At 40.1% G+C, this 14,355-nt stretch overlaps 1 protein-coding gene across 1 annotated transcript in view; it reads left to right on the top strand.

Annotated features, from left to right (window-relative positions):
* Window positions 1-14,355, top strand: part of exoc4 (exocyst complex component 4) — a 155,628-nt gene that overhangs the window by 99,544 nt on the left and 41,729 nt on the right. Inside the window, exon 14 of the mRNA XM_042511086.2 lies at window positions 13,231-13,367. Within this exon, the coding sequence (XP_042367020.1) occupies window positions 13,231-13,367 (137 nt within the window). The remainder of the gene's footprint in view (window positions 1-13,230; window positions 13,368-14,355) is intronic.

Below are 14,355 nucleotides of genomic sequence, written 5' to 3'. Positions count from 1 at the left end.
GTGGATTATCTTGAGTAACCAGGTAATTATTTCTGTAAAGAGACATTAGTGAGTTTTCCAGATGTATTTTTTTGGCGCTTTGATCACCATAAGCTGAGTTCCATCTAGTTTCATTATATTAGATAGAAGGCAGACATCTCTACGTCCGATATCTCAAACACTATGTAACTCACACCAAACCAATCTCGATCGATAAATAGCACTACAGGTAAGAGGAAAAATATGTATTTTTTAATTTTTGGGGTGAACTGTCCCTTTAAGATTCATGGATACACAGTAAACCATTGCTATATAGCTGCTTTTACCTATATCTACATTAACTTTATATTATTTTCTGATCCTGTGCTGTATGATATGAGATAGGTTTACCTTTAGTCTATTTTTGCTTCCCCCCTCACAGCATGAATAGAATATTTATAGATGCATTTCCATAACATTAACTTTTGAAGTGGACCCATATTACTAAATACATTTATGTTATATGAAATCTTTGACCCTTTGTCTGCGATATCTCACCAGCAGAAATGGACAAAGTGACTTTGTGGAAACGCTGCACAGGAGTCAAGGTGAATATCATGCCTAAGGTTTGCTTAAACCAACCATAATAAGCAATACACATGCAGTCTGGGCTTAGGTTAATAAGTAATATCGATATGCGGAATGATTTGCCTATCACTATGCACCAGGGGTGTTGAAAACTGCATTTTTTCATCATGTACATATATTACATAATAATGGTATGATTATGAGACTGTGCTATATATTGTCCACTCAGAGCATGAGATAAGGGCTGACTGGGACAGTATATAGTTCAGTGGGAAAGGTTAACGTCCATTCATGCGTCTGTGTGATAGCGTAGCCTGGGCTGATAAGTCTCTGTAGGAGCAGTGATGTTAAAGAAAGGAGAAAGGCAACCAAGCCACAAATATTCTTTATGTTTCTTTCTCTGTTTTTGATATTTATTATCTGGCTTTCTTTCTGGTATGCTTGATGTCTTTGTTGCGCTCTGCCTTTCATCTGTTGTGACCATTGTTATTTCCATTTTATTCTGTTTTTTCCTTTTTTCCCTCCAACAGTATAGAAGCACACAAACGTATACGCTTGCAGTGCAATGCTATCTGTCCAGCTTTGGTGTTGCCACTGATTGATTCATTTAATTAGAGTTAGATGGAGGGAAAACGGAAGCGGGGGAGAGAGAGACAGGGAATAGAATAGAGGAAGAAAGTAGGATAGGGAGGGTACGGTCACTCTGCTGGATAGCTCTGGAGATTGGCTCCATTAATCTTGGTAGAACCCCCCCGATGTCCCCTTTACACGCTCACTTTGTGACACACTAACATGCAAGCATACACACATCCAGCTTCACACAAGCGCAATGAGACAAGCCCGGCCAAACAACAAATAGGCGACCGCATTTCTCTGTCCAGAGCCATTTTCTCATATAAACTCAGGACAATTTGTGGAGAATCAAGTCCAGATATTGTATGGTTTTTATCTTTAACGCGTGGCAAACAACAGGAGACTGTATGTGTCAGAAGCGTTCTCACCAAGGGCTTTTTGTGTATGTGTGTGTTTGTGTGTATTTGACCTTTTCATCTGTTACTTCTGAGGATTTTCAAATCAGATAGAGAGGAGCAGCTGCTGTGGAGGCCAGTGAAGCAAATTTTCAGGCCCAGCACAATGAATGGCCATAGAAAGTTTCACTTTTACTATGCTTGGCGTCTACTGCTCCATCTGTGCCCATTGTACCCTCTGCACCCTGAGAGGGAGTTGCAATGAATAACCAAGCAGTATATATATTCCAACAGTGCTCCTAATGAATGGTCAAGCTCCAAAAATAGAAAATCAATATGTGTCAAAGGATGTTTATTATACCATGGTGGGCCTCCACAAATAAATAAATGTGTGGGAAACCCTGTGGTCTCTCGCCATTCCTTAAATTTTAAAAAAACCAACTGACAGAAGTTCCAACACATTCCTATCGTGTTCCAGTACATGGTTATGTTAAGACATTAGGGGCAAATGGCAACCAATGCCAAACCAAGCACAGATGCACATGTTGGCATAGATAGTTAGGATTAGCGGAAGCAGGCATATAGTAAGGTGTGGATAGAAGCACATCACATTCAGATGGGAAGCAAACACTGGACTGAAGAAAGTCCATTGTCAGTACAACTCATCCACCACCCTACAGGCCCTCGTAACCCTTATATTATGTCATTACTGCCGCCGGCGCGTAATAACAACGCAAAAGGTGCCTTTCACCGTCGTGCACTTACACCAAAAGCGGCTCTATGTTAAGAGTTATGAGAATGTGCTGGAAGCTCCTGAATCTTTTCACCTCTCTAGCTAAACATTTTCGTTACCATTTGTTTTGTAAATGACCCTTCTTCCTCACACTCGCACGCTTGTTTCTGTGATTATTATTTTCTTCTGGATTTGTGTGAGCCGCATGATTGAAACGTCATAAACATGCCCGCTCTTTTGCTGTGAATTCCTACCTATTGTTATTATTATTATCTGCTCTTTTAACACCGGGGCTCAATTGGACATTTCACAGATATTGTTCTAGGGAGCTGGCAGAGTAAAGTCTGTGTTATGTCTGATCCAACCCATTCGGACATTTTTATTCTGATACAGCTCCTCTGGGTAATCTCTTGATAATTTCAGGTTTGCAGTGCATGTGTGAAAGAAGCTCAGAAGACAGCGGTTTCGAGCCACCTGCATGCCCAGTGCATGATGTGCTGGTGTTTGTGCTGGAGTCCATGAGGACAGATGAATTGTTTGTGTTCTGCTTGTTTACCTCATCAGCCAAGACCACACCAGAGCCATAATTACATTACGCACAAGTATCATCCAGCTTTGCCCCCAGTGTCTCCAAACAATAGCCGCTAACTATTCCTTTTGTGTCTGTGTGTGTGTGTGTGTGTGTGTGTGTTTGTCCACTAAGTGTCCCTGCATTCATTATTCATACGTGCATGTTTTGGCCTGTTTTGGGGTGTTTGTATGCACACAAAACTTGTCCTGGAGCCACATAAAGACTGATTTCATTCACTCTCTGTCAGCTGCCAGAGCGCTCGCTTGCTGTATTGCGGATACATTCAGCTGCCAATAGCCTGCTAATGATCTTGACCTTTTAAATTTCATATTCACATGTAGCTTTGTGAGAGAAGGCTGGATACACACAGCATACACACACATACACGTGTTACTTTTGCACGCGCATCCACCTCCAGAAACTGTAATGACACTGACCTTTTTATTTGTGATGATGTGTGTAGGCAATGTTTATTTGTGGGGGGGCTGATCGCTTCCTGTTGATTGGCTCCCCGCTGCCCCCCCACCGCCACCACACACGCACACCCACACACACCAACACATTGCAGATTAGAGTGTGTGGAAAGGGAGGGGGGGTTTCTCTTTATTAAGGACACTCTCAGCACCCTGCTCCCATCAACAGCCACAGCAATCACAACACAATACACCTGTTAGCTGCATCAGCCGTGCCCCATGATTGGGACACAAGTGGGAGTAGGAGGAAGGAGGAAAGAGGGCTGGTGTGTCTACACACATGAACACACATCCACTAGCCCCGCACACTGCAAACATTACAAGAAACAAAAGCTTTCCCGTGTTTATTTGTAAAAAGAGAATCTCTGCGAAACTGCACAACACCCATTTTAATTCTGCCAAAATAGGTCTCTTCATCATAAAATAAACAATCTAAACACTTTCCCATTTAGTCCAAATGTTTTCTGGAGCCCTCCACCATGTTATCTGTCATGAAATGGATTGTGCCTAAGCATCCAGTCGGCTATTTTACAGCTGTTAAGAATTATCAAGGAGTGAGGCACCTCAATAAAAAAGTACCACTCTTACTGGCAGCAATTTTGGCTGGGCTTGAAATGAGTCCCTCCCATCTCCTTTTCCTCCTCTACCAAAAGAGACAAAGTTCTAATCACAAAAATCACATGAAATAAGATTTTTGCAACTCAGATCCAAACCGCACTTAGAGGTCATTTGAATCAGATTTCTACTGATGAATCTCAATCTAACTACTGCTAAACCTCACCTGAGTGAGTTCAGCACTTGCCGCAACTCAGTTTGTTTATATGGCAGTTTAGACGGAAGCCTGCTACAAGTTGTTTTGAATGGGAACACTCATTCTACTCTTATTCTATTGTTATCGTTCCACCACATAAGACATGCTGATTCATTTAATAAGGTAAAACTCTACAGTATATGTGTTAACATCATACTTTATCATGTACTAGGTTCTCTGTCTGACTGTCCATTCTTAGTCAGTTAATTAGATAATTACAGTACTGTGCAAAAGCCTTAGGCCTCCATAGATTTGTTGTTTGAGCAAAGTTGTAATGAGGATCGATTTATATATCTATCTGTCTATCTATCTATTTCTCTCACTATATATATGTGTGTGTGTGTGTGTGTATTTGTGTGTATATATGTATGTATGTGTAACAAATTACAAAGTTTAAGGTGGCCTAAGGCTTTTGCACAGTGCTGCATATCATTAATTCATTAACTTGTACTCATTTACCAGTAGAATTGTCCAGTTTCAAATTATTTTAAATATACAGATTTATATTTACATCTATCGGAAGTATACAATAGCAAATCTAGTCTTGGGATAATAATCAGACATATGGCGCTTATGTCACAAACTACAATATGCAATGCTCTTTTTTTAAAAGCTATTTGCTCTGATAAAATAGTTACCATTTCTTGTACTAAATGGACTAAAATCCTGATAAATTCCAAAACATTTGGGATTAGCTCACCTCAAAGTCTTATTTCTCTTCTTCCTCCCTTCTCACTGCTCAAGGTGTAACAAACCCCACCACCCGCCTTTGCCTGGTTATCTCACACCAAACACATATACTCCTGAGGCTCACGCCCAGCTGCCCTTGGCCTCCAACCTGCCTCCACCACGGAAATGATCTCACAAATGTGACCCAGCTGTGCTTTGTTTATGCTGTTTATATATTTATATCAATATGATTATATATAATATGTGTGTATGCGTGTGTGTGTGTGTGTGTGTGTGTGTGTGTGTGTGTGTGTGTGTGTGTGTGTGTGCGTGTGTGTGTGTGTGTGTGTGTGTGTGTGTGTAATAAGAGAAAAAGAAAGCATTTAAATGAGTGAAGAAAACAGCCTCGCTAACTGCAGCCTCAGGTAGTACAGGTTCACACCATGCAGAGCTACCTCTGACAGAGTCTCTGTGTGTAACAACACATAATCTTTGCCTTTGGAGTGAGTGAGTTAGAGAGAGAGAAGTTGAAATGTCAGCTCTACCACAAACATGCCCTTTGGTTTGAAAGAAGGTAGGAAAGAAGGTTTTGGCTGTGGGCGCCTGATAAAAGTTACAGCTTGAATTTTTTAGAAGCAAGTTTATGCTCCAAATTTGCAAATGACAATCTTTGTGTTGCTGTGAGTGCACACATTGTTGTGTGTGTGTGTGTGTGTGTGTGTGTGTGTGTGTGTGTGTGTGTGTGTGTGGTGCTGTATGTCTGCACACATGTATCTTTGTGTGTGCACATGTGCCACTAATACAATGGCCCCCTATGGGCCATTAAACTGCAATATAATTTATCTTTTACTCTCTTATATTCACTCACACAAACCTGTGATGGCCTAACTCAATTCTTGTGATTAAATTTTAAGAATAATAATTGATAATGATAAGTGACAAATGTATATATAAAATGACAAGGACTTCCCTCACACATTCGCCTGCAGGCAGCGACACAATTCTGGTTATAAAAACACCAATGGGGATCATGGAGTGATTATTAAAACTGACTTTTGGATTGCTTTGTGGAATCGTATCTGAACTCTTGGGTGATTCCTGGCATTAGCATATGCAGAGGCTCTATACTTCATCTCGCATTTGCGTTTTTTGTGTGGGTGTGAGTAGCGCGTGTGTAATATGGAAGCCCATCTGTAATCAGCCAAGTGTGATATTGCTCCTCATCTCTCAATTAGAACACTTAAAAAGCACTGCATTAAGCTTTGCATTGAAAGTGATGGTGGCGGAGGTGACAGAGAGGATGCGTTCATATAATAACTCAGTGTTGTCTACCCAGAAGCTATGTACATATCTGTTTGCTTCATTGTTGTTTTTACTGCAATACTGTGAACACCAAAGCTAAATCAGTGTGTGCATTTTTATTTCTCATGTAAAAGGAATTTTTTTAATGACAGCCAGCTAGAGTGACATCTAGGATTCAAGATGTATACCCTTAGATTTAACCTGGAAAATGATAAGCTTGCTATGCAAATAGATACACAGGTTATAACATACACTGGAGCCCACAGGAGGGATGATTACTTGCACTTGATTAGAGGTGACAACTCTTGATTTGTGACTACTGCGTCGTATACTTCTTATTTTTTTACTTTTAGCTATGAGAAGGTAAATCTGTTTTCCTGAAAAAAGTGCTAAAATAATATAATAAATGTAAATAATACCAGCAATATTTGTCCTGTAATCTGATTTTAAATATCAAATTATAATAATTATTAATATAGTTTTCTTGATTTTTTCCCCTACTTATTAGATTTTTTATAAGTTTTCTGTTAATTTTCTTGTCTTCTTTCAGTATATATTTATTTATTAATTAAATTATTAAGCTTGTTTATTTATTTATTTATTTTGCAAATTGCTGGGACATTTCATACTAAGTAGCTGAGTGAATTCCATTTCCATGGTTTAAATACGAATGAAATGCTTCTGAACGCTGTGGAAGAAAACTGATGTCCATCCAGGTTTTTAAGGGTTATAAGACAATTAAGAAAATGGATTTTTGCAGATTTGGATTTTTGATAACAGTCACTCAGTGGAATCCTCAGGGTTAGGGGCCATGAGTGTTTTTGTGACATTATACATGCTTCAGTAGACAAAAGCACACTACGTCGTTGTCAGAGCTAAACAAACTTGAATACAACCCCACACCCATGCACACACATATACAAAGAAGCATGTGTTGTGGTTGAGCAGGCACAAACACGAGGGCCATCCGGTGTGTGTCGGGGGAGTCTTCGGAGTGTTTCTCTTCTCTGACGTTGATGAATGATCTGTCAAGACAATGTCCCACTCATGCCCAGCTCCTTCTTTTACCCAGGAGAGGGACAGCCTGTGTGTGTGTGTGTGTGTGTGTGTGTGCGTCTGTGTGACAAAGGGGGGAGACTGAGGTTATCCCTGCATGTGTTCTTGTTTGCGTGGGCGTTTGCACTTGTGTGTACGCACTGCTGAGTACGTATTATTTTGGCAACCCTCGGTCAGACGTGTGAATGGCATGTCGTAGCATTACACGAGTCAGTGGTTTGGGGTCATGGTGTGAGTGAAGCGGCAAAGAGCATGAGGTTAAACACTTTGAACCGGCACAACCTTGAGGGGCACCCCACTACTTTAATGGGGAAAATCCATGATCCGTTTCCGATTCAAACCTGAGGCCCTCAGGTCGCCCCTCCACTTCAACAGCTTGAAAAACACATCACAGAATCCTTTTGAAACAAGCTGCCATTTACACACAACATGCACTTAGATAGTCCAAGTGAGCTTCATCTTCTTATCTCCCTTTATACCTCAGGATGACACATTTAACCATCAGAATATAGCAACAAAGAAGAGTATACATCCCTGCACTCTAGATATATTAATGCCATTTCCTCCATTTTGCTTTTTACCCACTCCATCAAAGGAAATAACTACTTTTAGCACCAGCTCAGTGTGCATCCTGTAGTGATGACCATGCATTTAACAGCTTTTTCCGCTGAGGGCCCCGCTCTGAGTACTAGCAATGTCTTGTTGCTGTCATTAAACCACTATGGCCATGGCCGTTATTTCACTCTTAATGACAGCAGTTTACCCCAGCAAATTTTGAGATCCATTTTCAAGACGCAAGTCTAATTTTCCGTGATGACCGTGCTTTTACGCAGTAACGATGTAAAAGTGCAACCAAGCTCAGTTTCAGGGGTAATGCAATACTGTGAAGTAGAATTACAAGAGAAAGATGGGTGTTTTTCACATGATAACGCAGTGTGTTGACCTTTTAGCTTGAAACATGGGAAAGAGAGAGGGAGAGAATAAGATAGACATAGACAGAGAAGCCTCCACAGCGGATGTTGTAACGGTCAAGTAAGATAGAGGAGACGTGGCAGAACACGCTCTCTCTTCCACTCTCTCTCAACCCTCCCTTTCTCAATCTGTCCCTTGATTACTTTTTAATGATTTCTGCTGCCTAAGACAAATGGCTGTGTTAAATGAGCAGAATTAGACAAGGGAGCTGAGCGCAAGAGCATTTGTTAAAGCAGGAGTAATGGATCGGGCATCCATTGTTTACTCTTCTCCATTCACTGGCTTGGCCTGCTATTGAGCTTGATGTCCTCAAAGTCGAAGTGGTGAGAGTGGAGGGCCACTGTTATAATCCTAACAACACATGAACTTTCTGAATATAGCATATAGGTATAATTATATATGTATTATTACTTTTTCCTTTTTTTAAAACCTATTTATAATTCTGTACATTATTATGTTGAATTTTTCATATTTTCCCATATTATTTTCCCAAATTTCAGCTGCTGGTCATATTAAGGGCACAATATTAAGCATAAACTGTTAACACTGAAATAATGCTTTTGTACTTAATTATGAATTAGTGCAATACAATATAACAGTACAATATTAACAATATTACAATATAACAGAAATGTTATATTAGGTTTTTATATTATTTAAATGATCAGTGGTTTTAATATTATTAAAGCCCCGAAATGCAAGTTGAAAAAAAAATTGTAGGCATTGTTGGCCAGGACCTAAGTTTATCTCCTATATATGAAATATTATATCCTACATATACAATGTTGTCTCCCATATACAGAATGTCTTCCTTTACATACTAGATATTATCCCCTAAATACAAAATATTGTATCCTACATCCAGGATGTTATCTCTTACATAAAAATATAATCTCCTACATACAGGATATTTTCTACATATGAAAAATTATCTCCTACTTACTGATGTTATCACTTATGAATATATTATCTCCTACATACAAAATATTATCTCCTGCACACGGAAAGTTATATCCTACAAACACAATATTACCTCCCACACACATCTCCTACATACAAGATGTTATCTCCTACGTACAAAATATTATCTCTTACATACAGGATGTTATCGCTTACATACAAAATATTATCCCCTAAATACGACATATCATCTCTCACCAATGGGATTTAACGTCCTACATACGAAATATTATCTCCCACGTACAGTGTGTTATGTCCAACATATAGATTATTTTCTCCTACATACGGGTTGTTATCTCCTTCATACAAAATATTATCTCCTACATACGGGATGTTATCTCCTGAAAATGGCAGATATTCTATATTAGCCTTATTGTTATTTATGCCATTTAGTTTGTAGAGTACGTGATGGTTTTACTTGATGTATCCTTATATGTTTTGCTGTTGCAGAGCTCTCTTGTTTTTCCCAAAGGCTTGTTGGTATTTATGTACTAAATCAATTCAGTGTGATTTATCTAAATCATCTAATTCTTGCAAAGTCAAATGGTTCATGAAAACTGTAGCACTGTAATGGACTCTATTCATACTGACTGAAGAGGTCAGTCATGCCGAAGTTTCCCCGAGCCACCTTTCAACCTCAGCAGTGCTGACCCAACAACCTGACCTCTCTGTAGTAGGCAAGTGAAAAATAGAATTTCCCCTCAGGGAACACAAAAGTAGCATATTATTGTCTCTGTGTTATTATTTTATAGTCATCTTAACAGAAATTGCCAATGTCCCCAGTACCAATGCTTTTTTTTTTCTCTTACAGTGGTTTACATCACCACCAGCCTGCAATATGTTGTGGTGGTGCCGTAGCTGCTGCCAGAGACGCTCCAACAGTTAGCCCTCCTGCAGGGTCTGTGTATTTCTTCCTACCCTGGCAGGCTGACAGTGAGTCAGGCATGGACAGGAAAGGGTGTTCCCTTGGCAGAAACAAGGCCTTGGTTAGCACTCCATGGGCATGGGCACTGCTATGGATCATTACTTCCCTCAGTGGAGTGGCTGCTGTTTGTGTGTGTGTGTGTGTGTGTGTGTGTGTGTGTGTGTGTGTGTGCGCACGAGGCTGCCTGCTTGTTTCAGAATGAGTGAGGGGAAAACTGCAACACTGAAAGAGCTATTAATATTAATATCATTCTAACACATCGGGGGTCTCTCCATATTTTTAGATGATCAATTACAGTCACTGCTGCCCCCTACAGTCTTCTCAACCACTTTGGAAACTTACTGCTGGCCTTGAATATTATGGACATTTAAAACCAAAAAAAAAACTACTAAAAAATCACAGAGTTAATATAATGCAGAGCCTGGAACTTGTATTACTGCCATAACATTCAATACCGTTGTATTGTTGCTCTTAAGCATTTGATCTAATGAATGAGATGTTTGCTCAGGAGTATAATAGGTCATCCGGTTGTCTGTGTCTTCTGCTTGGTTCCCCTTGGGTCCTTTAATTTCGTAAAATTTTGTTTATTTGAGGGATGGGGAATGTGGGTGTCCCCTGAGGGGTTCCCCTTCTTAGGTTATTAAGGGTCTGTGAATGTAGCTCAGGCCGAACTCTTCTCTTTTTTTTCCCCTCAGTAGCAGTTTGTTGATTTTGAGTCATTGAGCAGCTCCAGACTTTCTACCCTCTGACATCACAAGTTTGAGCCTTATGTCTCTTGTTCCTGGCTTAGTGAGAGAAATATTGAACTTTCCTAGGCTATGAAATAGCATTTCAGATTTCTTAATCTTAGGTGGTGTTCCCCTTTAGGTTTAACTTTCAATGCACCTGATGTTCTGCTGCTCTGTCTGTGCCCAGAGTACTCTCTGCACTCAGAGATTGTGGAGGCGTAAATAATGAATAATTAAATGTACATATGTATATTTCAATAGTGAAGAACAGTACAGGTAATAGAAAATTAATATTTCATGGAAAGTGCTAATATTGTGGCAGGCCGACACAAATAAATCAATGTGTGGAAAACCCTGCATGCTTGAATTGACATATTTTACACTAGAATAGTAATTTAAGTTCTTCTGATGTTTTCTGCCTTCAGTGCAACCGCACAGTTGAGAAGTGATCACATATCAAGCCTCTCTCTCTTTTTAATTGTCTGTGAGCATCTGTAAAGCCTGCTATTTCTCATTAAAAATAATCTCAGTGAAGTAACTTTAATTAAACTTGATGCGTGTCTCAAACTATGCATGGAATTTGAGGGAATTTTGCCGGGAAAGTCCTTGAAAAGAGTTTGAATTTAATGTTTAAGAAGGCATCTAAACCCAGGCATTACCAAGAAACAAATACAAAAGCAGGGAAAAATAACTGTTTGCACCCACCACACAGATCATTTCCATTTTATTCATCTTTGACAAAGCTATTAATTTTTCCATTTCACACCTAAACAATGGAACTTGTTATTAAGTTTACTTAGGAAGAATAGTGAGATGAATATTAAAAATCTATGAATGATGAATAGAAATCACATGTTTAAGATCCTCTCTCTGTGTGTCATTGTGTAGGATTGCTCTGCTTTGCACACAGAACTGCTTTCGTAGTCGTTTGGAGTTTCAGAGCGAGTGCGGCGAGCCCATCACCCGACTAATAGCAAGTTATCACTATTATTGGAGATGTAGGATAGATTGGTTAAGTGCTGGGAGCAGGCAAACTGGAACGTACTGAGTTGTAATCTCATTTAACAGCTCTTGAATTGCTCAAAGGTGTGTGTTTTGAAAAAGTTTGCTCTCCGTGTGTATGTGTGAGTGCGTCTGGGGATATGAAGCCGCACTGCTGTTCCTGGGCCAGCTATTAGTCACGCAGGAGTGGCTAATCTGTAATGGCTGCTGTCACAGCCCTGCCGTGGCTCCTGGTGATGGGTGCACTGTGACAAATGTGCACACACTCACTTTCAGCCTGAGAACACACACAACACAGAAGTTTATAACACACACAAATATGTACACTCACACTGATTCACTTACACACAAAGAATCATCCATTCCAGCAATACAGTGTTACAACTTCTGACAAGCTCTCCAGCACCAGTCATCAGTCCAGCCGCAGGTGACAGATAAGACAAGTGAAGTTGGATCCGTCCCGTTATATTGGCACTGCAGCAGACTGGATCTCACTGAGCACTTGCATACAACCCCCTCCTTTATTTTTCTGTGTCTCTCACTTTGTCTGTTTTTCTGTTTTTCGAGGAACAGTGTGTAGGATTTAGTGAGATTTAGTGGCATCCAGTGGTGAGGATTTTAAATTGCAACCAGCTGAAACCTCTCTTGGTTAGGATTATTCGGGAGGTTTTTACGAGGAGCTTAATTATCTGCAGAAGTCTCTTCCTTTCCAAAACAAACAGACCTGGTGATTTAAGCCAGTAAAACACAGAATACAACAGTTTCGTGTAATAAATGAGTGTCTCTCTGACACTGTTTGGCATACCAGAGACAGGCTGCTAGCCCAGCACCTGCTAAAGTTTGCTCAGCTTGTTTCTCTGATAACTGAATGTATGCCCACCTTGATTCTGATCCAGATGTTCAGGATTTTTTTTTTTTGCCAGGAGTTGAATTATCTGCAGAGGTCTCTTCTTCTCCCAAACAAACTGACCAAGTGATTAAAAAGCAGTTTATTGATACAAATTGGAGTTTCTCTGGCTCTGTTTGACATGTTTGAGACATGCCACTACCCCAGCTAATGTGTGCTCACCGTTTTTCTCTGATAACTTAAGATCCAGGGGTGGTTGCACAAAAAAACTCAAGTGAACTTTTTTCTTAAAGTTAAGTGAAGGTTTCCTTAAAATAAGATTCAGTTGCACAAAACACGTCTCCTTCAGGTATCCTAAAAATATTTACCTAAGTATTACATTCAAGACTTAAAGTGCGAGTGCAAACAAGCATATGTTTACCATGAAAACTATAGTTTAACCTCTGTTAAATCTGTACTCACCGTGTAGCTGTAAATGACTGTAAGGATTCATATTTTCAGGTGATTATACACTCAAGAAAACGTACCTGTCATGTTATATGCCATTTATGCCGATATCTCCCCCTAAATCCTAAACGCTGGACCTTTAAAGTTGAAAAATTAATATTTTTATGTCTAAATAAAACCAGCTAAACACTTATTCCTCTACTCCTGTTTCTCCCTCTAGAGCACAGTGGTCGTGGAGAAGTCCATCCAGGATCTAATGAGCCTGATGCAAGATCTGAGTGCCTACTCCAACCAGTTTCTTGAGATGGTCTGCGACAAACTCAAAGAGTACAAGGAAATCTGCAGCACGTCCTACAGGTAAAAGAAGGAGGAGGCCAGCTCACCTGCAAAAGGGGGTCAAATTTTTTAATTTTTTTACTTGAGGGCAACGCTGTTTCACGAATAAATCTGTGTTGTTTAGATTAGGTCCCTGTCTGCAAAGCTTTTATGGAAAATCATGGGGAAATGTTAATGTGCATTTTTATGAAGGCCTCACGGCATTGAATGTTTGCTCTTTACAATATGGCATTAGTTTTAAATTGGTTCTTATTGCTTTTTAAACACACTCAATGACACACACATTGGTGCTGTGAAAGGCCAACCATCTGTGCTCTCACGGGACCATGTAACACCTGGCCAGGTAAAAGCGGGGGCTAGAGAATTTGGAGGGATAAGAGAAGGAGGGGGTGGTTGCACAGGCCAGGGGACGCAGGAAGAGGACTGACAGACTGCTGAGAGTCCATCTGGACTCTGTCACAGGTCAGCCTCAGTCTCTCCGGGGCCTCGGAGTGATAAAGATGAGCCCAACAGCGGCTGCCAAAGTGAATGTGTTTATTTGTGTTTGTGTGTGTGCTGCGTGTGTTTGTGTTACTGTGTTCATTTACACATGAACAAGACAGTTTGTGTGTGTGCGTGTGTGTGTGAGAGGCTTGTAGATGTGAAACCCCAGAGTGCATGTGTCTTCTGAACAAGGTGTTTGTATGATATTAATTGCAGAACCAAGCAGTTCCTCCACCCAGACACATGCACACAAAGCAAATACACATTGGCAGACTGCCCTAATTTCCCTTCACGCCAAATCAGAGCTGCTGAAATACTATTTTACATGTCAGTACAGATGCCTGGGCTCAGCTACCTGACTGTTAATGATACTAGTCTCTCTGTATGACTGTTCGCATTATTTGGTGAACTAATTTTTGCCTCACTTGCTGCTTGGTTTTTCAGCAGTTGTTGACTCTGAGTGAACATGTTAATATCTTATGCTTTTGCTATGACACTGCCCCAATATCAGCAGTCATCACCACAA

This window comes from Plectropomus leopardus, chromosome 22 (assembly GCF_026936395.1).
Source record: "Plectropomus leopardus strain MGB_pleo_1.0 chromosome 22, ASM2693639v1, whole genome shotgun sequence".
Classification (NCBI taxonomy): Eukaryota; Metazoa; Chordata; class Actinopteri; order Perciformes; family Serranidae; genus Plectropomus; species Plectropomus leopardus.
Note: the sequence above shows the minus strand (reverse complement) of the source record. Positions and strands in the feature narration are given on the sequence as shown.